General features: G+C 37.5%; 1 protein-coding gene across 1 annotated transcript in view; it reads right to left on the reverse strand.

Annotated features, from left to right (window-relative positions):
* Positions 1–522: 522 nt before the first annotated feature.
* Positions 523–23,606, reverse strand: part of TYR (tyrosinase) — a 113,563-nt gene continuing 90,479 nt past the window's right edge. The window contains exons 4-5 of the mRNA XM_040256523.1: positions 15,579–15,760; positions 523–1,106 (exon numbers count right to left, since the gene is read on the reverse strand). Coding sequence (XP_040112457.1) covers positions 880–1,106; positions 15,579–15,760 — 409 coding nt within the window. The 3' untranslated portion in view covers positions 523–879. The remainder of the gene's footprint in view (positions 1,107–15,578; positions 15,761–23,606) is intronic.

The raw sequence follows: 23,606 nt of genomic DNA on the forward strand, positions 1-23,606 counted from the left end.
TTGGATTATTTTTAGAAATTCAACTGGACCAAAAATTCAAGAAGCAAGATTATCTGGACATGTTAATTTAGGGTCTTAATTGCCAGGAAAAATAGAAATAAGTTATTTTACTAAAACTACAGACAGGCTAATATTCATGTAATTGTTTTCTACTAGCAAATGTTTCACAGCATTTTAGACATTCTCTAATAAAATAAAGTCCTTTTTAGAAGATATTTTTAAAGTGCTATAATAAGATTATTATCTTTATTTAGTGAGGACATCTTGAGACAGGTACTTAGCTTGATTCTTTGCAGGAGAAGGTCCTTGATGTCAGTGACCTTCAAATGTACAGTCAAAATTATGGCAGGAAAGGTCTGAAGACTATTTTCTACTTGAAGTCCATAACATATTTTGGAGCAAGAATGTAAAATATAAGGGGAATGTTATGTTTTCTTAAGATAATTGGAATGTATTTATCAAGCTCAAAGGAGTCAATTAGTGTAAATTTGTTGCTATTTTATTAAAATCAAAGGTGATAATAAAAGAAACAAGTCATTCCACAATCAAGAGGAAAAGAATCACAATAGTTCCCATATTTCACAAGAGCACTTTCATTTAGATACAACTAGCAGTTACTTAGTATGAAATGGCATCCTTTCCATGGAAATATGAGCTTGAGAAGAACTCTTCAGGGAATGATCAAAATCCAGCAAAGCAAACACAGGTGGCTTCTACCTGAGTAGGAGGAGGGGTACATTTTATACTGATAACAGTTCTGATAAGGGTCTCCAGAGACACATGCCAAGCATTTCCACTGGGACGTCCCCTGGGGACTTTAACATCATTTAAGTTATAGTGAGGTCAGGTTTTTTGCCCCAACTCTATTGCTTAAACCTTTCATAAATGGCTCTGATACAACACATTGTGGTAATCCTCTTTTTCCATGAGCAGGGGCTGCTTTTCTTCTGGAAGCTGGTTTCTCTTTCGACGACATAATAGGCTGGTAAGCCCTCCCAGCACAGCAGTAAGGACAGACCCAATCACAGCTGCCCCAGTGAGCCACGGCCAGATTCGACGTGCTTGTTCTAAGTAGGGCTTAATGTAATCTTGAAAAATGTCCAGTTCTGAAATAGAAAGACATCCCAATGTTTTTACTATCATCATCATCACCATCATACTTGCTCCATACTTTGGAGTCAGAGGCTTAAGTCTGAATGCCAGCTTTGCCACTTACTAGCTATAAGAGCTTGGGAAAGTTACACCTAATACCCCAAGGCTTGAGTGTCTTCAACAGGAAAATAGGAAAACAATACCACCTTGTTTGGATGTTTCAAACTTCATAGATAGTATCTGACCTGTAAATTGTATAGTGACTGCTCCCTGCCAGCTACTCTAACTCCTCTAGCTATTTATTGTTATTTGACTCCATATTTCTAAATAATAAGCAAATACTACTATCTCTTAATTTCTCAAGTTTATCTCTGGAGTTTGTCATGCATAAGCAATAATTTTAGCTCTCTCACAACTTCCCTTTTCTCCATCTTTTCAATATAATAACATCATGATTTGGGGCCAAATCCACATCTAGGACTTTCATTATTTATACTATTTCAATTTGATTCACAATTGAACCTAATAGTATTCTATGATTACATTATGATTACATTTTCTTTCTCACATCATTTTCCTCTTGGAGTTAATGATTTATTATATATGTATTATATATGTATATATATAGCTAAGTTGCTTCATTCATGTCTGACTCTGTGCAACCCCATAGACGGCAGCCCACCAGGCTTCGCCGTCCCTGGGATTCTCAAGACAAGAACACTGGAGTGGGTTGCCATTTCCTCCTCCAATGCATGAAAGTGAAAAGTGAGAGTGAAATCGCTCAGTCGTATCCAACTCTTAGCGACCCCATGGACTGTAACCCACCAGGCTCCTCCATCGATGGGATTTTCCAGGCAAGAGTATATATAAATATATATATATATATATATTTGCTTGATTTTAAAGGAAACATCACTATTTACAAGACACTCTAAAATGTCCGTTTCGTGATACAAAGGAAAGAAGAGAGTGTATCTTGGGCTGACCTTGCAAAAAAATATGACTTTATGTGACTCAAGTCTTAAGCAAAAGTAATGCATGTAACTTTGGGGTGGTTCCCTTAAAAAGAAAAAAAATACCTTCTCTTTTTCCCTCTTCTCCTTCCAACTAATGCAAATAGTGCAAATAGCATGTTGGTGGGCCAGTGCAGGTCATGCGATCAAGGGTACACCCTAGGTCTTATAGAACTACAGGAAAGCAGCAGCTCTGGTCCCTGAAATTATGGAGCATGTATTTGACTATATACCAAGACTGTTATTTGAGCAATAAATAAACTAACTTATCTAGGCCATGGATATTTGAGCCTACTATATCTGCTCCCCAACCTTACCTTCCCACTGATGTGGGAACTGTAACAGCTTTTTTTTATAACCTATTTTGTTGGCTACAATTGATTAGTTCTGAGTGAACCTCTGACTCAAGATGGGCCAATCAGAATTGGCCATTACTCAGAATTCACTGTGCAGAATTGAGTCCAGTGACTCAGGAGCCGGTAACAGTCTTCGCACTAGAGAAGGGGTGGGGAGAGGAAAATGAGGAAGGGAAAGAGAGAGAAGAAGATGAATCTTTAGACTGCTTGTTTCCTGGTTGCTATTGTTCCTCAGTCTCAGCTGCATTTTTGTCTTTTTTACATTTCTAGTGTTCATTCCTTCCTTGGGTTTTGTAAACCAATAAATTATCTTTTTATGTAATCTTGTTTCTGTGGAATTTCTAACATTTGCACTTCAAAAAGTCCTAATTATTTTTAAAGGTTAATTAGATTCCTGCAATAATAAAAGATGGAGTAAGTACCTTAAGATACTCTGAAATTACTGTTACATGAAAGCTACATTATCATAAAAAATTACATCAACCAAATAAAAAGAAAATGAGTATTTTTTTTTATAAAATAACTAGGAAAGAATGGGTAGCAACGTGTTGTGAATGTAAAATGAGATTCTCAATGTTCACCATAAACTCAAGAACTCAGAACAATTAAAACAAGAGAATTTGTTAAAAATTAATTTTATATTATTTCAGTCTTCATTCAAAGGAGAAAAGAGTGGCATTTCCCTGACTTAAGTGGGACTACAGAGCTCTCAGACCCTGTCTGTTTCCCCTGTTACTTTCTGAGTTCCTGTCCTTCACACTGCCTTTTGCCAGCTGTCACTAAGATACTTCTAACATTCTTAGGCTCCATTAAGCATAATTTGAAAAATATAGCCAATTACTGTTTCTCTTCTTCATGAAGGGGCAATAAGCTGCAAAGAATTAACATTATAAAATAAATAATAATAACAAAATTTATAACTTTGGATTAATATTAATTTAAATCAAAGAAAGAAAAGCTAACAGAACTAAAATTAATTTTAAAATGTGAAAAATATTTTCATCAAGCATAAAAGTTAGTTTTAATACATTTAAAAATCATATTGAAAATGAGACTACAAATGTTTAGCTTGCATTGCTATTAATCACTTCAATATATCATGCATTTTGACTGTGACAAAAGGCAGATACATAGAGGTTACATAATAATAATGATTTTCTTTATTGCTTGCTGCTCAGCTCAAATGCTTTCAAAATTTTAAGATACTATTTCTTTATCTGTCTTTCTGCTTTCCAGCTTATTTTATTATTTCTCTATTTTGGTTCATTTCAAGCACTTTTAAATTTTACTGTCACCAGTGGACTATCTTCTTTGAAACAACCTGTATTTCTTAATGGCTTCAATCTAAACTTTTGACTTTTCCTTCTCAGTTATTTGTTTTTCAGCCTCAATGGTGCTCCTTTGAATTATTTCTTAATATAAAAAGTTTTCTATTATTTTTACCTACTTAAAATTTCATTTTTCTTGTTACCTATTCTCTATAGAATAATCATATAGTTTTCTATTTGTTTGGTGCCTGTCATTTCCAAAGCATATTCACATGCCCACTTATCTATACAAGAAATGCATGAGGTAGTTAGGAATCATTATCCTAATTTAATGAATTCCTAATCTGCAACTTGGAAAATTTGCTGTAATATTTAAACTCTTCAATGCATGTGTAACTTTAGGTATGATGCCTTTCACAGCAAAAGTAATTTATACCTCTTATTTATTATTCTTATTCTATACTGTTCATGGGGTTATCAAGGCAAGAATACTGAAGTGGTTCACCATTCCCTTCTCCTGTGGACCACATTCTGTCAGACCTCTCCACCATGACCTGGCCATCTTGGGTGGCCCTGCATGACATGGCTTAGTTTCATTGAGTTATACAGGGCTGTGGTCCATGTGATCAGATTGGCTAGTATTCGGTGATTGTGGTGATGAAAAGGCAAAAAGTTAGGACACTGAAAGATGAACTCCCCAGGTCAGTAGGTGCCCTATATGCTACTGGAGATCAGTGGAGGAATAACTCCAGAAAGAATGAAGGGATGCAGCCAAAGCAAAAATACCTAGCTGTGGATGTGACTGATGATAGAAGCAAGGTCTGATGCTATAAAGAACAATATTCCTATGAACCTGGAATGTTAGGACCATGAATCAAGGCAAATTGGAAGTGGTCAAACAAGAGAGGGCAAGAGTGAACATTGACATTCTAGGAATCAGCGAACTAAAATGGACTGGAATGGGTGAATTTAACTCAGATGACCATTATATCTACTACTGTGAGCAGGAATCCCTTGGAAGAAGTGGAGTCATAGTCAAGAAAAGAGTGCAAAATGCAGTACTTTGATGCAATCTCAAAAACGACAGAATGATCTCTGTTCATTTCCAAGGCAAGCCATTCAATATCATGTTAATTCAAGCCTATGCCCCAACCAGTAACACTGAAAAAGCTGAAGTTGAACGGTTCTATGAAGACCTACAAGACCTTCTAGAATTAATGCACAAAAAAGATGTCCTTTTCATTATAGAGGACTGGAATGCAAAAGTAGGAAGTCAAGAAACGCCTGAAGTAACAGGCAAATTTGGCCTTGGAGTACATAATGAAGCAGGGCAAAGGCTAATAGAGTTTTGCCAAGAGAACGCACTGGTCATAGCAAATACCCTCTTCCAACAACACAAGACAAGACTCTAAACAGGGACATCACCAGATGGCCAACACTGAAATCAGATTGATTATATTCTTTGCAGCAAAAGATGGAGAAGCTCTATCAGTCAGCAAAAACAAGACTTCTGACTGTGACTCATGAACATCTTATTGCCAAATTCAGACTTAAATTGAAGAAAGTGGGGAAAACCACTAGACCATTCACGTATGACCTAAATCAAATCCGTTATGATTATACACTGGAAGTGAGAAGTAGATTTAAGGAACTAGATCTGATAGAGTGCCTGCTGAACTATGGACGGAGGTTTGTGACATTGTACAGGAGACAGGGATCAAGACAATCCCCAAGAAAAAGAAATTCAAGAAAGCAAAATGGCTGTTGGAGTAGGCCTTACAAATAGCTGTGAAAAGAAAAGTGAAAAGCAAAGGAGAAAAGGAAAGATGTATCCATCTGAAAGCAGAGTTACAGAGAATAGCAAGGAGAGATAAGAAAGCCTTCTTCAGCGATCAATGCAAAGAAACAGAGGAAAACAATAGAATGGGAAAGACTAGAGATTTCTTCAAGAAAATTAGGGATACCAAGGGAATATTTCATGCAAAGATGGGCTCAATAAAGGACAAAAATGGTATGGACCTAACAGAAGCAGAAGATATTTAGAAAAGGTGACAAGAATACACAGAAGAGCTGTATAAAAAAAGATCTTAAGATCTTCATGACCCAGATAATCACGTTGGTGTGCTCACTCACCTAGAGTCAGACATCCTGGAATGTGAAGTCAAGTGGGCCTTAAGAAGCATCACTATGAACAAAGCAAGTGGAGGTGAGGGAATTCCAGTTGAGCTCTTTCAAATCCTAAAAGATGATGTTGTGGAAGTGCTGCACTCAATATGTCAGCAAATTTGGAAAACTCAGCAGTGCTCACAGGACTGGAAAAGGTCAGTTTTCATTCCAAATCCAAAGAAAGGCAATACCAAAGAATGCTCAAACTACCACACAATTGCACTCATCTCACACGCTAGTAAAGTAATGTTCAAAGTTCTCCAGGCCAGACTTCAAAAATTCGTGAATTTCCAGATGTTAAAGCTGGTTTTAGAAAAGGCAGAGGAACCAGAGATCAAATTGCCAACATCTGATGGATCATGGAAAAAGCAAGAGAGTTCCAGAAAAACATCTATTTCTGCTTTATTGACTATGCCAAAGCCTTTGACTGTGTGAATCACAATAAACTGTGTAAAATTCTGAAAGAGATGAGAATACCAGAGGAATACCAGACCTCCTGACTTGCCTCTTGAGAAACCTGTATGCAGGTCAGGAAGCAACAGTTAGAACTGGGCATGGAAAATCAGACTGGTTCCAAATAGGAAAAGGAGTACGTCAAGGCTGTATACTGTCATTATGCTTATTTAATTTATATGCAGAATACATCATGAGAATCGCTGGGCTGGATGAAGCACAAGCTGGAATGAAGATTGCTGGGAGAAATACCAATAACCTCAGATATGCAAGTGACACCACCCTTATGGCAGAAAGTGACGAACTAAAGAGCATCTCGAAAGTGAAAGAGGAGAGTGAAAAAGTTGGGCTTAAAGCTCAACACTCAGAAAACTAAGATCATGGCCTCCAGTGCCATCACTTCATGGCAAATAGATGGTGAAGCAGTGGAGATAGTGACTGACTTTATTTTGGGGGCTCCAAAATCACTGCAGATGGTGACTGCAGCCATGAAATTAAAAGACACTTACTGCTTGAAAGAAAAGTTATGACCAACCTAGACAGCAGAAGCATTACTTTGTCAGCAAAGGTCCATAGTCAAGGCTATGGTTTTTCCAGTAGTCATATATGGATGTGAGAGTTGGACTATAAAGAAAGCTGAGTGCCAAAGAATTGATGCTTTTGAACTGTGGTGTTGGAGAAGACTCTTGAGAGTCCCTTGGTCTGCAAGTAGATCCAACCAATCTATCCTAAAGGAGATCAGTCCTGGGTGTTCACTGGAAGGACTGATGTTGAAGCCAAAACTCCAATACTTTGGCTACCTGATGTGAAAAGCTGACTCATCTGAAAAGACCCTGATGCTGGGAAAGTCTGAGGGCAGGAGGAGAAGGGGACGACAGAGGATGCGATTTTTGGATGGCATCACCAACTCAATGGACATGAGTTTGGGTAAACTCCAAGAGTTGGTGATGGACAAGGAGGCCTGCCATGCTGCGGTTCATTGGGCCACAAAGAGTCAGACACGACTGAGTGACTGAACTGAACAGAACTGAATTCTTATTCCAAAGTAGTTCCATCAATATTTCAAATGAATCAGCTTGCAATAAAAGTTTATCTTTTTCAAACTTGTTTTGGTCACTGATTTTGTTTTTTTTCTCTTCTGGATTCCCAGATTCTTTCCTTCTGTGCTCCTGTGTGACACTTGGCACAATTACCTATGTGTTATAGTTAGTTATATATATGTCTTACTTTTCAAACTTGATCACAAACTCTTGATAGCAAGTAGTGTATCTTTATCTTTCATTCTTCTATTCATTTATTTATTCATTTACTGAGACACAATATATGCCACGTGGTTGTTCACACATGTGAAAGGATCAGAGCCCCTAGCCTGAAGGAAACAACAACTGGAAGAGGAGACTGACAAGTAAACAATTTATTTTAAGAACAATGCTGTTCTAGTGAAAGCGTGTAAAAGATATAATGGGATCATAGGGAAAAGACCTCCTCTATCTGTCTGGGGAGTCAGAGAATGCATCCCAGGAGACTATCCCTCTGAGTAGAAAGACGAATTAGGACTTGAAAGTAGAATGCTGATAGCAAGCCATCCCTGGCAGAAGGAACAGGATACACCTTTGCATACACATAGGCAAATGTAAGTAAACAAGTCCATGAACAACAGAGCCCTCATCAAATCCTGTGTGCAGAATGAAATATTCCAATTACTATGCATGTCTCCTCCTCTCATTTTTAAAAATAATTTATTCATTTTAATTGGAGGTTAATTACTTTACAATATTGTGGTGGTTTTTGTCATACATTGACATGAATCAGCCATGGGTGTATATGTGTTTCCTATCCTGAACCCCCCTCCCTCCTCCCTCCCCATTCCATCCCTTAGGGTTGTCCCAGTACACTGGTTTTGAGTGCCCTGTTTCATGCATTGAACTTGGACTGATGATCTATTTCACATATGGTAATATACATGTTTCAATGCTATTCTCTCAAGTCATCCTACTTTGGCCTTCTCCCACAGAGTCCAAAAAAATGTGTCTCTATTGCTGTCTCACATATTGGGTTATCAGTACCATCTTTCTAAATTCCATATATATGCATTTATATATTGTATTAGTGTTTTTCTTTCTGACTTACTTCACTCTGTATAATAGGCTCAAGTTTCATCCACCTTATTAGCACTGATTCAAATGTGTTCTTCTGGCGTGCTGCGATTCATGGGGTCGCAAAGAGTCGGACACGACTGAGCAACTGAACTGAACTGAATATTCCATTGTGTATATGTACCACAGCTTTCTTATCCATTCATCTGACAATGGACATCTAGGTTTGTCCATGTCCTAGCTATTGCAAACAGTGCAATAAAATAATCCTGTTCACCATTGTGATGAAATGAATAAAATCCTTAGGAATAAAAAGTGACAGTGAAGTTGCTCAGTCGTGTCCCACTCTTTGCGACCCCCATGGACTGTAGCCTACCAGGTTTCTCCATCCATGGGATTTTCCAGGCAAGAGTACTGGAGTGGGTTGCCATTTCCTTCTCCAGGAGATCTTCCCAACCCAGGGATTGAACTCTGGTGTCCTGCATTGTAGGCAGATGCTTTACCAGCTTAATAAATCTACCTAAAAAAACAAAAGACCAATATATAGAAAACTATAAAACACTAATGAAAGAAATCAAAGATGACACAAATAGATGGAGAAATATACCATGTTCATGGATCAGAAGAATCAATATAGTGAAAATGAGTATACTACCCAAAGCAATCTATAGATTCAATGCAAACCCTATCAAGCTACCAATGGTATTTTTCACAGAACTAGAACAAATAATTTCACAATTTGTATGGAAATACAAAAAAATCTCAAATAGCCAAAGCATCTTGAGAAAGAAAAATGGAACTGGAGGAATCAACCTGCCTGACTTCAGACTATATCACAAAGCTACAGTCATCAAGTATGGATGTGAGAGTTGGACTGTGAAGAAAGTTGAGTGCCAAAGAATTGATGCTTTTGAACCGTGGTGCTGGAGAAGACTCTTGAGAGTCCAAGGGACTCTCTCTGCAAGGAGATCCAAACAGTCCATCCTAAAGGAGATCAATCCTGGGTGTTCATAGGAAGGACTGATGCTGAAGCTGAAACTCCAATACTTTGGCCACCTCATGTGAAAAGTTGATTCATTGGAAAAGACCCTGATGCTGGGAGGGATTGGGGGCAGGAAGAGAAGGGGACGACATAGGATGAGATGGCTGGATGGCATCACCGACTCGATGCACATGAGTTTGGAGGAACTCCGGGAGTTGGCGATGGATAGGGAGGCATGGCGTGCTGCGATTCATGGGGTCACAAAGAGTCGGACATGACTGAGTGATTGAACTGATTGACTGACAGTCATCAAGACAGTATGGTACTGGCACAAGGACAGAAATACACATCAATGGAACAAAATAGAAATCCCAGAGATAAATCCATGCACCTATGGACACCTTATTTTTGAAAAAAGAAGCAAAAATATACAATGGAGAAAAGACAATCTCTTTAACAAGTGGTGCTGGGGAAACTGGACAACCACCTGTAAAAGAATGTAACTAGAACACTTTTAACACCATACACAAAAATAAATTCAAAATGGGTTAAAGATCTAAATGTAAGACCAGAAACTATAAAACTCCTAGACCAGAAACTATAAAACTCCTATAAATCATAAGCAAAACACTCTCTGACATAAATCACAGCAAGATCCTCTATGACCCATCTCTCAGAGTAATGGAAATAAAAGCCAAAATAAACAAATGAGACCTAATTAAACTTAAAAGCTTTTGTACAATGAAGGAAACTATAAGCCGGGTGAAAAAACAGCCTTCAGAATGGGAGAATATAATAACAAACAAGGCAACTGATGAAGAATTAATCTCTAAAATATACAAGCAGCTCATGCAGCTCAATACCAGAAAAATAAACTACCCAATCAAAAAACGGGCCAAAGAACTAAACAGACACTTCTCCAAAGAAGACATACAGATGGCTAACAAACATGCAAAAAGATGCTCGACATCTCCCATTATCAGAGAAATGCAAATCAAAACCACAATGAGGTACCATCTCATGCCAGTCAGAATGGCTGCTATCAAAACGTCTACAAACAATAAATGGTGGAGAGGGTGTGGAGAAAAGAGAACCCTCTAACACTGTTGGTGGCACTGCAAAGTAGTCCAGCCACTACAGAGAACAGTGTGGAGATTCCTTTAAAAAACTGGAAATAGAACTGCCATATGACCCAGCAATCCCACTGCTGGGCATACATACCGAGGAAACCAGAATTGAAAGTGACACGTGCATTCTCCTCTCATTGTTAAAATCAAATGTCAAGTCTTTTGGAATATATTAGAAGAAGGAAGCTCTTAACAAAGTAGCACCATATAGAAAGCAGGAGTACATTTGCCAACAGTATTCAACCCATTTTGGTTTCATCTTTTAACCAGTTATGCATGTGACAAAATGACCTGCTACTCAATTTTTAAAAACATCGCTAAATTCAATTATAAGAGAAAATGTTTGACTAAAGCAAGAAGTCATCAGCAGCCTTCTATGGAAAACACTTGAGTAATTATAAACATGACTGCCTAAATGATCAATAATGAACTGCCTGAACTAAATTATATTGAAAAATTTTAAGACATTTTTAGTAAGGTGGTTAAAGTTTAGCAATGAATAGAGATAAAATTTAAACTCCTTGAAAGTACTACTGGAGCAATAGACTAATTCATAAAATGGAAAATAGGCAACTGTTGTTGTTTATTTTAAAGCAAAACTTCTCTAAAACTTGTGCAAATTCACAGCTGTATGGAAATACTCTAAATACATAAAACATTTAAAATCAATTTTATTTTAAAAAATCTAACTATAAATAATAAATACCATTAATCCCTTAAAGTGATACTCTTTTCCCTTTTCTTTTCCAATACTTTTTGTTGCCTTTTTGGTAAAAAGTACCCATTTGGACATTAGGGAAGGAACAGTGAGGTGGAGCCTGGTGGGCTGCAGTCCACGGGGTTGCAAAGAGTTGAACATAGCTGAGCATGAACACATGCATGCATACAATGGGGGTGGAACATGAAAGTCTCTACCACATTGTGATCATAAAGGACTGTAAAGACTGGACGTTTATATGCTGATGTCTCCCACATCAGTATCTGCAGGCCACAACCTCTTCTGAGGTTGAAGGCCATCTAGCTACCTCAGAGATATCTTTACTCTGATGTGCCATTCACCCCATTTCACCATGTAACTGACACTACCTTGAGATTCTCTCCAAGTCTGGCCCTGCTCCTATTGTTACTGCCTTAATGAAGTCAATCACCATTTATCATAGGCCAGAAAGCTTAAAGTCATCTCTAATATTTCCTTCTTTCTCACCTATTACATAAATCATTTTCCAAGTTCCATAAATTTTGCTTTCAAAATAACTTCAAATTCTTTTGTCCTTTCTAACTCACCTCCTATCACCGCTGCTGCAATTCAAATTTCCTTCAGCTCTCCCCTGGATACTTGTAATAGCATTTTCATCAGCCTCCCTGAATGTGCTTTACAATTGCCATAAAACTTCCTACAAGCTGCAGCAAACATAATCTTATGAAAACTCAAATTTCACCCTGATTTGTTTAAAATTCATTAATGAATCTGTTATCCTAGCAATATGGCCCAAATTCATAATCAAGACTCCCTTTTCAACTAATGAATTCCTCCTGTCATGGATATTCTCTGAAATGTCACTTTATTGACTCCTAGAGATAGGCACATCTCTAAATAAATGAGTCATTAAGTAAGTAGTGGTTTAAGGTCTTTTTCTTTCATTAGGAAGAGACTATGTTGTTTGACACCATATCTGTAGTGTCTCAAAGAATGCCTTGTACAAGACAGTTACTAAACATATGTATGTAAAAGGAATAAATAAACCAATAAAATCACCTAAAAAATGCCTAGTGCAATAGAAGGCTTGAAATACATTAAAAATGTCTAAAAATGAGCTGAGTATTAAGAGGTGTGATTTTTTTTTTAGCAAGCTTTATTTATGTGTATTGTACTATACATAAGAAAGTGTTAGGCCCTCAGTTGTGTCCATCTCTGTGACCCCATTAACTGTAGCCCACCAGGCTCTTGTGTCCATGGGATTTCCCAGGCAAGAATACTGGAGTGAGTTAAGTATACTTTATTTGTGTGTAATTACGTGTAAGGCATACTTACATGCATTTATTCTTCATGATAAATATCACTTGTGTTCAATTTAATTCATTGATTTTACCCTATACCAGATATTCTTTGGTATTTAGACTAGAGAAGCTTGGAAGATATCAATTCTGATTTTGTAGGGCTTACAGCCAAGGTAGAAAGAAAGGAAGTGACGTCGCTCAATTCTGTCTGACTCTTTGCGATCCTATGGACTGTGGCCCAACAGGCTCTTCTGTCCATGGGATTTTCCAGGCAAGAATACTGGAGTGGGTTGCCATTTCCTTCTACAACAGCCAAGGTGGAGAGGGGGACAAATCACATGTAGAAAAACTAGCATGCAGTTCTAACAAAGGAGTGATTAAACATGACTATGTGTCTATATGTATATGTATATATAATTATTCCATATTTGAGAGTTTGACAAATAGATGAAGAGGATCAGAATTTAGTTAGAATAGTGTGATCAAAAGCATGAGCCCATGAAAGAGTCTATTATGTTCTGGAAATGGAAATCATAACATCCTGATGGTGAATCTTTGAAAAATTGTTATCAACATGTTCCTTTCTTTACACACTATGGGTATTTCTAGAAGGAAGGGAAAACATGTCACTGGAGATGACCCTTCTTTTTGACTCACAGGAATTTACCCCCCTTATCACTTCTCTACCCTTATCACATCTTTACCCTGTTCACAGTGATCTTAAGGTTTCAAAGAACTGATTTCCTCCACGAGCCATTTTAGTTCTCCTTCCATTGGCTATGATCTTCAGATAAAACAGAACAGGTCAATCAAACCCATATCTGTCCAACCAATGGCTCCCCAAAGGGCAAGAGAATATTGATAAAATACAGATTCTCCTGTTGACCTTAAGGTGTGGTTCTGCTATGCCACATACTAGCTAGATGGCCTGGGACAAGTTATTCATATGCTTTATGCCTCTATTTTCTCATCTATGATCTGGAAAAAGAAATAATAGTATCTTCATAAGGATAGTTATGAAGGTTAAAGCAAATAATGCATACAGCACGTCTAGAAGAGTTCATGACACCTAAAAAGATTCATAATGTGTGGGCTCCTATGAAGTGACTCAGTTTATCTCATCTGTGTAAGTTTCCATTGCTCATGCTTCTCAAATTGGACAATTTAGCATTCCAGAAATGCATAGTACACTTTATACCTCTATTTTGTTATTCTTTTAGTGTAGATTATTCCCTACTCTTTTCCATCTGCTACCTGCCCACTCTCCCTTCACGGCCTCTGAACTATTCTGAAGTCATTGTTTCCTCCTCTGTGCTCTCGTAGCATTATGTTTATGACTCCTTTACTGCACTTAACACAGCCTGATGTTTCATAGTTTCTTTGCCAATGGCCTGACTTGTACACCATTTAGAGCTCCTTGAGGCTAGAGGTATGTCATTAATGTATGTGTCACTAAGGTGTAATAAAAGGTAGGAAGTTGATAAATGTCATTTATCTGTTCCTTTAATTTTACTAATATATTCACTTTTTCTTGAATTATCCGCGAATATAATGAAACATCAATGCTTGTTGAATACCTCTTATCCACAAGCTCTGTGTTGTTTTATTGCTTTTGACCATCTTCTGTTAAGTGGAAAGGACCCTGTAGAATTGAAATCTGGCTCTTACGTATGCTGGTATTTGATACTGGGAAGGTCACTGAGATTGTTTTAGCATCAATGTCCTCACCTCATTCTAGGGATAATAATACTTACTTAATATATTCTGACTAACAATGCATGTAGAGTATGGAGTAGACTCTCAGATTGTGGGGGAACATTGCTATCTGTTCCTCATTCATCAAGAAAATATACACATACTTAAACTAAGGAAGATTATTTAAAGCCTAGGTATAGTTCCAATCCTAGGCTTTTATAACACTACCTTAACCATAGTCATAGCAATTATTATTATTATATCTATTAGCATTATTATTAATAAGATTTAATATCATAATGTTCACAAGTTTTCTTGATAACCCTAGCAGGAAGTTCCCAAAGACGATTCTAAAACTGGTAGATATTTTTCTTGTGCAGACTGCACTAGGTTCCTAATGCCCTTAATTATCACAATATCTCTTTGAGGTATTATTCCCAATATCTTAGGTTAAGAAGCTGAAATTCAGGGAATGGAAGTCAGAATTCCCAAGGTCACACCAAAGTCTGTTTAAAGCATCAGATCTCACACTCACTGTTTTCTGATTTTAATTCTTGTGCTCTTCCCAGGTTGCCACACAGAGAATGCCTTATATTAAGCACAATGGATAAGAGCTTAAAGATTCTTGCAGCTTGGGCCATGTAATAATAAATTAGTGATGAACTAAGGATTATAATGCACTTTCCAAGTTAAAGCATTGGGGGATAACACTTTAATCCATCAGCAGATGAATGGATAAGAAAGCTGTGGTACATATACACAATGGAGTATCACTCAGCCATTAAAAAGAATACATTTTAATCAGTTCTGATGAGATGGATGAAACTGGAGCCAATTATACAGAGCGAAGTAAGCCAGAAAGAAAAACACCAATACAGTATACTAGCACATATATATGGAATTTAGAAAGATGGCAATGATGACCCTGTATGCAGGACAGCAAAAAAGACACAGATGTGTATATCGGACTTTTGGACTCAGTGGGAGAGGGAGAGGGTGAGATGATTTGGGAGAATGGCATTGAAACATGTATAATATCATGTAAGAATTGAATTGCCAGTCTATGTCCGATGCAGGATATGGCATGCTTGGGGCTGGTACGCGGGGATGACCCAGAGAGATGTTGTGGGGAGGGGGGTGGGAGGGGGGTTCATGTTTGGGAACGCATGTACACCCGTGGTGGAATCATGTCAATGTATGGCAAAACCAATACAGAATTGTAAAGTAAAATAAAAAATAAATTAAAAAATAAAATCATAAGGTTTTGCACACTCTCAAAAAATATTGGTCACATCAGACTGAGCAATTCATATAAAAGAAACTGAGCTTTACCTGAATCTTGTAGGTAGCTATAGTCATAGCCTAGATCTTTGGATGAAATAAAGAAATCACCATTTTTGTAGAGAGGGATGAAAGGAACCATGTAGGATTCCCGGTTGTGCCCAATGGGTGCATTAGCTTCTGGATAAACATCTTGAAGAGGATGATACTTTCGAAGCCACTGTTCAAAAATACTGCAGAGGAAAGGATTATTCAGAATCAGAAACATATTTTTGTTGAAGAAGTATCTGGAGTTCTTAAAGTAAAATAACAAGGCATATCTTAAAATCTAACACCATGGAAATATACCAAACATAGTTTTCATGCTTTGAAAAGATTTTGTAAAGCACAGTTCATGCTGTCAGGCCCTGATGAAATCCACTCATTTGAGAGAAATATTAGAGGATAATTTTGGAAAAGGAATTTCTTAGATGATAAGTGAAAGTTAAATGACAAGTTAAAACCCTTCAGAATGCCACAGAGCAAGTGTAATTATTGGCTGAGTGACAACCGAGACATAGTCATAAATAATATATATCTCTTATCTCAAAGAAAGTTCACCCAAAGAAAGAACATGCAAAACTAAATTGGAATCAATATTAGAAGTTGGCTATTTTTTGGTCATGGTTGGGGACTTTATTTCAACCTCCTGTTATATTTAGAGAAGTATATGTTTAATGAGGGCTGCCCCTGTTGGTTCGGCAGTAAAGAATCTGCCTGCACTGCATCAGTCCCTGGGTTGGGAAGGTCCCCTGGAGAAGGGCATGGCAACCTACTCCAGTATTCTTGCAACTCATGGACAGACGAGCCTGGTGGGCCACAGTCCATGTGGTCACCAAGAGTTGGACACAACTGAAGTGACAGCTTGCATGCACAACTACTTCATGAGTCTTGTTGAGAGAAAGAGCTCACCTTCCATAACAGAAGTTAAACATCCTTAGCACTTACCATTTCCCAACTTCCCAGGAAGCTAGAGTATGACCACATGATCAGTACTCAGCCAATCAGACATATCCATTCAAGACTTTGAAACAGGAGATACTGACACAAAGAAGCAAGGACAATGGAAAAGCATTCTAGCAGTGGGCAAGGGAAGTGGTGCTAACAACATCCTGTTTATAAGCATGAGATCAGAGGTATCAGTAAAGGTAAGCACTGCCCAGAGGTACCCTGTGTTCGAGAGCACAGTTTGGCAGATGATTTGGCTGCTGCCCTCCTCTCTTGTTCTTACCTGTTTCTCAACCTGCATCTCCACTATCTCCTGAATTATCCATTATTCTTTCAGCAAATTTGTTCCCTGTTTAATTCAGCCAGAGTGAGTTTCTGTTGCAAGCAATTAAAAACCCTGTCAGGAACAAAAGCTAAAGAACTAAGAGATCAAAACTGTCCAGTAAGGATGGAAGTGAAACTAAGTATAACAGAACATGTAGCAGATAATTAAAGGGATGACAAAGAAAATGCCTCTGTATGATCAAACCACATAACACAGAGGGAAGAACACTAGACCTGGGGTCAGAAAACTCCCCTTGGGTCCTAGATTTGTGATTTAAGGGCTGTATACATTGTAAAAGCTCATAAGCAAATCACAGAAACTCTTGAAGGCTTAGCCTTCACATCCTTAAAATGAAAGTAATAATATCTATCCCATTTGTTTCCAAACAAATTATCCAATGTGGTAGTTTTTAGGAGAGTGCTAAATAGATAAGCTTTTGTTATTTAGCTCTAAAATTTAAGCTCAGAGGCAAAAGTTTCATGCAAGAAGCTAGTGTCTAAAAAAGAGAGTGATGTTTCAAGCAAACAGAGTTTAAAAAAATATATTTTTTTGAAGTACAATAAAGATGAGAACAAGGAAGCCAGATGGCAGCAGTGATGATTGTTTTTGGTGATGAAAAAGAATTCTATTTGTTTAAAAAATCAGGATTTCAAATGTTAGTTGTGGTCAAAGTTGTTTTCATTGTGAATTAATTGAAGGATCAGTAGGCTGCTGATAAATACCTCGACTATTAAATACATTTTCTGAGTATTTACTATATGTTAAGTTTTGAAGAAATATGAACCTATGTAAAGCTCAAGTTTTGTGGGTTTTGACAAAGTTGTCTTAATGTTAAGACAACTTTAAGACTCTAAAATGTTTTAACCTGTTTAATTTTCCTTTTATTCATCTGAATAATGAGAGAAATACTTAAGTCATGAAGGTATTGCAACGATTAAATAAGCAACCTAAATGTCTATTGACAGATGAATGGATAAAGAAGATGTGATATATATTTATATATGTATATGTATATATACACACACAATGGAATATTGCTCAGCCCATAAAAAAGAATGATATAATGCCATTTTCAGTAACATGGATGGACCTAGAAATTACTATGTTAAGTGAATTAAATAGGTAGATAAAGACAAATATCATATTATATTCCCTTATATATAATATAAAGGAATCTAATATAAAGGAATCTAAAATAGGATACAAATGAACTTATTTATAAAACAGAAATAGACTCACAGACATAGGAAAAACTTATGGTTGCTAAAGGGGAAGGGAGTAGAGCAGTAAAATAGGAATTTGGGATTAACACATATACACTACTATACATAAAATAGATATACAAAGACCTACTGTATTCAATGTCTTATAATAACCTCTAATGGGAACTGTATTCAGTGTCTTGTAATAACCCATAATGGAAAATTATCTGAAAACTATATATACACTTGGGCATCCCTGGTGGCTCAGTGGTAAAGAATCTGCCAAGGCCGGAGATGCGGGTTCAATCCCTGGGTCAGGAAGATCACTAGGAAAAGGAAATGGCAACCCACACCAGTATTCTTGCCTGGGAAATCCCACGGACAGAGGATCCCGGTGGGCTACAGTCCATGGGATTACAGTAGAGCTGGACATGACTCTGTGACTAAATAACAACAATGTATGTACATATATACGTACAATATAAACTAATCCATTTGCTGTACACCTGAAACATTGTAAGTCAACTCTATGTCAATAAAAATTAATTAATTGAAAAGATTAAAGGGTTAATTAAAATAGCATAAGTAAGATATGGGAACAGATCCTGGTAAAGACTGAAATCTGAGAAGGGGGCAGCAGAGGATGAGATAGTTAGATTGCATCACTGACTCAATGGACGTGAACGTGAACAAACTTTGGCAGACAGTGAAGGACTGGAGAACCTGGTGTGCTGCAGTGCACGGGGTCTCAGAGTCGAACACAGCTTAGTGACTGAGCAGCAACAACTGAGATATATGGCTAAGCGTTGGACAGATGGTGAGGAGAAGCTGTCCTCCGCCATAGCGTCTTTCTCTTCTTCATGGTTCATGTTACACTGGAAGAACGTTAGCTGGTGAGAGATGTGAGACATGCTATCGTAGAAATGCCAAAGCTGTGCATATTTGAACTAGCTCTTTTAAAATGGTTATTATTCTTTAAGTAGAAATAGGGAAACAGTATTCAAGAGGATTGTGTTTTTTTTTTTTTTTTTTTGGTGTGTACTTCCGTTTCCTCAACTGAAGAAATTAGGAACTGGCTTAACAAATAAATCCCAAATTCTTTTCAAGTCTTGTATTTTATGAATGATTCTTCTTATTTTGATGTCTATGGTTTTCTTCTTTTCATGAAAGCATTACTTGTTCATTACACAAAATTCAGAAAATAGAAAGATGCAAAAAGGAGAAAATTTAAAAAAAACACACACATACTTGCTCAATATTTCTGTTAGTTTTTAAATATGCAAATATAACACTATATACATATTTTAACAAAAAAATTATAACATAGACACTATTTTATGACTTTTTATTAGTACTAAATGTTGAAGTTATATTTAAGAATGTTTAAACAATATTCAGCAGTTTTCAAGTGGTAAATCTATTTTTTAATGAGAAGGAGGCCCTCTGATAATTAATCTCTCCCCATCCCTATTAAACTTTGGCTGATTTAGAAACAGTCCAATATACAATGAGCTATTAGATAAGAGCTTCAGGCAGACATTGTGCCTTTTGTCAATTGAGAAAAATTACTCTTATAGTTCAGTTTATATATAATCTTATTTCTGCCAAGAAATAAAAATTCTTTACCTTAATAGGACAAGGACATCAATTCTTAGCACCAAGAGATATAATGGATGAAACCATTAATGTGCTCACCCACCTTATCCACCTTTTAAAATGAAAGTATTAATCCTGTTTAAATTCTTCATCAGTAGTTCTCATCTTCAGTTAATTTCATCAAACTATGTCTAGAATGGCTCACATCAGAATACTAATGTTTAACTTGGATAAGCACACTGACATTTTGGGAAGCAAATTATCTTCTTATCACAGATTTATTTAACCTGCATCTAGATGGTTTTCTAGAAGCCTGAGCAACAATGAAATGCACAAGAGAGGGTTTAGGAAAAGGTTAAGCTAAATCACAGACAAAAACAAGGAGGAATGTGTTTTCTGTATAAAAATAGCACGGATGTCAGGTCACTTCCATTCTTATAATAAGACAAAGCTAGATAGGTGGAAAATCAATAACTTTTATTGGACTCATGAGAGAACCGAGGTCACAGAGCAGACTACTTCTCCCCAAACTGCAGAGATAAGTGCAAGCAGAAGAACTCAACTGCTATTCCCTTTTCAGGAGGAGAAGCTGGATCCATAAACCCAAACACTTTGATAAATGCCTGGAGGCTGGTGATGAGTGAAGCTAGTGATGAGATGGGCAGCTAGTGATGAGAGACACTCCTGGAACCCATAGTCTGACGGGGATTCCCACGCATTCCCTGGCTTTTACCTCCAGGAACTCTGTCCGATTTTCACAATAAAGATCTGAGAAAGATCCTCTCCTGGCTGTGTTGGGGGAGGGAGAGAGTATCCATTGTGAAATATGCCCAGAGGTCTTCTCCACACCAAAGCCCTTCAATCCAGAGGAAATAACCACCAGAGTATTATTCCAGTAGGAGGAAGGGAACTCCTCTCAGTCCAGCCTCTTTCAGCTTTCCTGTCTCATTTAAGGCCACATGGGTCAGGACTTCAAGGAAACAGATTGGGAATATGACAACTAAAAACGGAGATCAGAGATGGGAAAATCAAGAAGCTATACCACTGCAGAAACACTCGTGACAGTCACAGCCCCAAGACACTGGCCAACTAAAAGATGGAAATTTAATCAGAGTACTATAGAACACTTTCCCTCTCCTGTGCTTTACCATGATACCAACAGAGTTCTAGTATGATAAGAGTGAATTATAACTAAAAGATCTGTGAGACAAATCGTTTCTGAGGAATAGTATCACTTCGAGTCATAGAATAAATGTTTGATTATAAGCAAAAATGTAAAATAATAGTCTCTGTGGAATAGTACCAATGTGAGCCATAGAATAAATGATTATAAGCAAAAGTGTAAAATAATAGTCTCTGTGGAATAGTATCAATTTGAGCCATAGCATAAATGATTATAAGCAAAAGTATAAAATAAATATAGATGAATGCAAACTGATATGCATACCTACATACATCTACCATGTGGAAGAATTCCAAATAATTATGTAGACATTTTGAGTACATAAAGGAGCAATGCACAACTCCCCACTCCTTATGTGTGGGCTGTCTGTAGTAACTTTCCTCCAAAAAGTACAGTATGGAAGGGCAGTGGAACCATTTAGGAGTTTGAAAGTGAAAGTGTTAGTCGCTTAGTCATGTCCGACTCTTTGCCAACCCTATGGATTACAGCCCGCCAGGCTTCTCAGTCCATGGAATTCTCCAGGCCAGAATACTGGAGGGGATTTTCCCGACCCAGGGATCAAACTCAGGTCGCAGATTCTTTACCATCAGAGCCACCAGGGATGTCCTTAGGTTTGAGAAAACTGGTGAATATGGTATCTGCCAAGTGACCAAAGCTAACACTGCCCATGGTCAGCCATGTTGATAGTGTGTGCCCTTGATATGATGTGGACAGAAGAGTGCTTTCCCCTCGGTCCTCTTCCTCCTCAAGTAACTCCAGTCTACAAAATTCCAGTCGAGGGGCATTCTGTAAAACACCTGAGCAGTACTCCTCAAAACTTTCAAGGTCATCAAAAACAAGCAAAGCTCCAAAAATAGCCACAGTCAAGAAGGAAGGAGGAGACATGATCACTAAATGTAATATGAGATCCTGGATGGGATCTTGAAACACAAAGAGATATTAGATAACAACTAAGTAATCTTAATGGTGGCTCAGATGGTAAAGCATCTGCCTACAATGCCGGAGACCAGGATTCAAGCCCTGGGTTGGGAAGATCCCCTGGAGAAGGAAATGACAACCCACTCCAGTACTATTGCCTGGAAAATCCCATGGACAGAGGAGCCTGGAAGGCTACAGTCTATGGGATCGCAAAGAGTCGGACACGACTGAGCGACTTCACTCACTCACTCAAGTAATCTTAATAGACTGTAGTTAATAATAATGTATTGAAATGGTTTCATGAATTGTGACAAAACTTCCATACTGATGTAAATTAAGAATAGGGGAAACTGGATGTGAGATATATGCAAACAGGTATGTAAAGAGAAAATTATTCTTAAATTTCCTTTTCAAAAATAGAACAACAAAGAAACCTAATGTGATTGGATATTAGGGAACTGATTTGCTTTAGTACATTCACTGGTACAAAATTGTATAAATATAATACAATTCTTTTTCATTGACTTATTCAACCATTTCATAAATAGTTGAATACATATATACATCTATAAACTGGTTCTTTGTCAGGTATTGATGTAGTTCTGTGTCCTTGTAGTACTTAGATCTAGTGGTGGAGATGGATACTAACCAGTAATTTCAGAAATGTATCTTTAATTACAGACTGGCAAATACAAAAGCAAGATGGTAATACAGTTTAGTGAAGAGGTCTGATTGATTCTGCCTCCTTTGGGAAAGTCTCTGATGGTGTTAGAGAATGACTATTTAGAGAAGTGATATGTGAATGTTTCTGAAAAAGAGAACAGAATTTGCAAGAACCTTCAATGGGATGCCACATTCTCTTATCTGTCTCACTCCTCCCATAGCTTCACTTATTTTCTATAGCTGATGACTTCTCAATTTATATTTACAGAGTAAATGTTGGTCTGAAATCTCAGCCCAAATTTCCAGCTGCCCAACTGGCACCCTCATTGAAATATCTCAAAAGAATCTTAAAGCACAGCACACAGAATCTTCAAAAATCATGATATTAACATCTCTTCCTTATGCTACCCTTCTCCACTGATTTGTAACTTTGGGAATAAAAATGTCTGTCCAGCCAGAATATATAAAAGACCAATGTATCTATGGAGAGAACAGTTTGAGATGAAGCTAGAGAGGAACTGGGGGCAAAATCAAGAAGGGCAGTTGAGGACACGCAAGAAATATTTTCAATTTCTCCTAAGAGGAATAGGAAGTCACTGTTTGTCTCTGCAGTGGTGAGAGATAACATGAATAGATAATTTTATAAAAAGTATAAAATGTATAAAAAGATTGCACTGTGAAGAAAGAACTGGAGGATAGTCAGAACTGATGTGCAGGGAACAAGGGATGAGGAAATCACAAGAAAATGTATCCACGTTAAAAAAATGATGGGTAGCTTTCCAAGTGGTACAGGTCACGAGTGAGGCATCACAGAAGACTCCACATTTTCTGGTTAAAGGGGACTCACGATCAAAACAGAAGCAGAAAAAAGGAAACTGGACAAATTCGGTAAGGCCCTGGAGGCAGATAAAAACCCAGGTCTTTGGGCTAATACACCTGGGCTTCTTCTTCCTCTGGCACTCCAGTCACCTCTGCTGGGGACTTAGTTTTCTTCTTCCTTATTCTCCCCAAGTGGATCCTGAATTACTTCTGTCACTGACTAAGGCTTGCATTTGGGGGCAGGCAGGGTTTGGCAACAGGACTGGAAACGTACAGAAAAATAGATGCTGGAATATGAGTTAAAGACTCCACTTCAGAAGTTATCTCTGAAAATAGAAAATAGTCTATAGTCATCAACTATAGTCTATAGTCATCAACTATAGTCT

The sequence above is a fragment of the Oryx dammah genome, unplaced genomic scaffold (assembly GCF_014754425.2).
Source record: "Oryx dammah isolate SB20612 unplaced genomic scaffold, SCBI_Odam_1.1 HiC_scaffold_15, whole genome shotgun sequence".
Taxonomy (NCBI): domain Eukaryota; kingdom Metazoa; phylum Chordata; class Mammalia; order Artiodactyla; family Bovidae; genus Oryx; species Oryx dammah.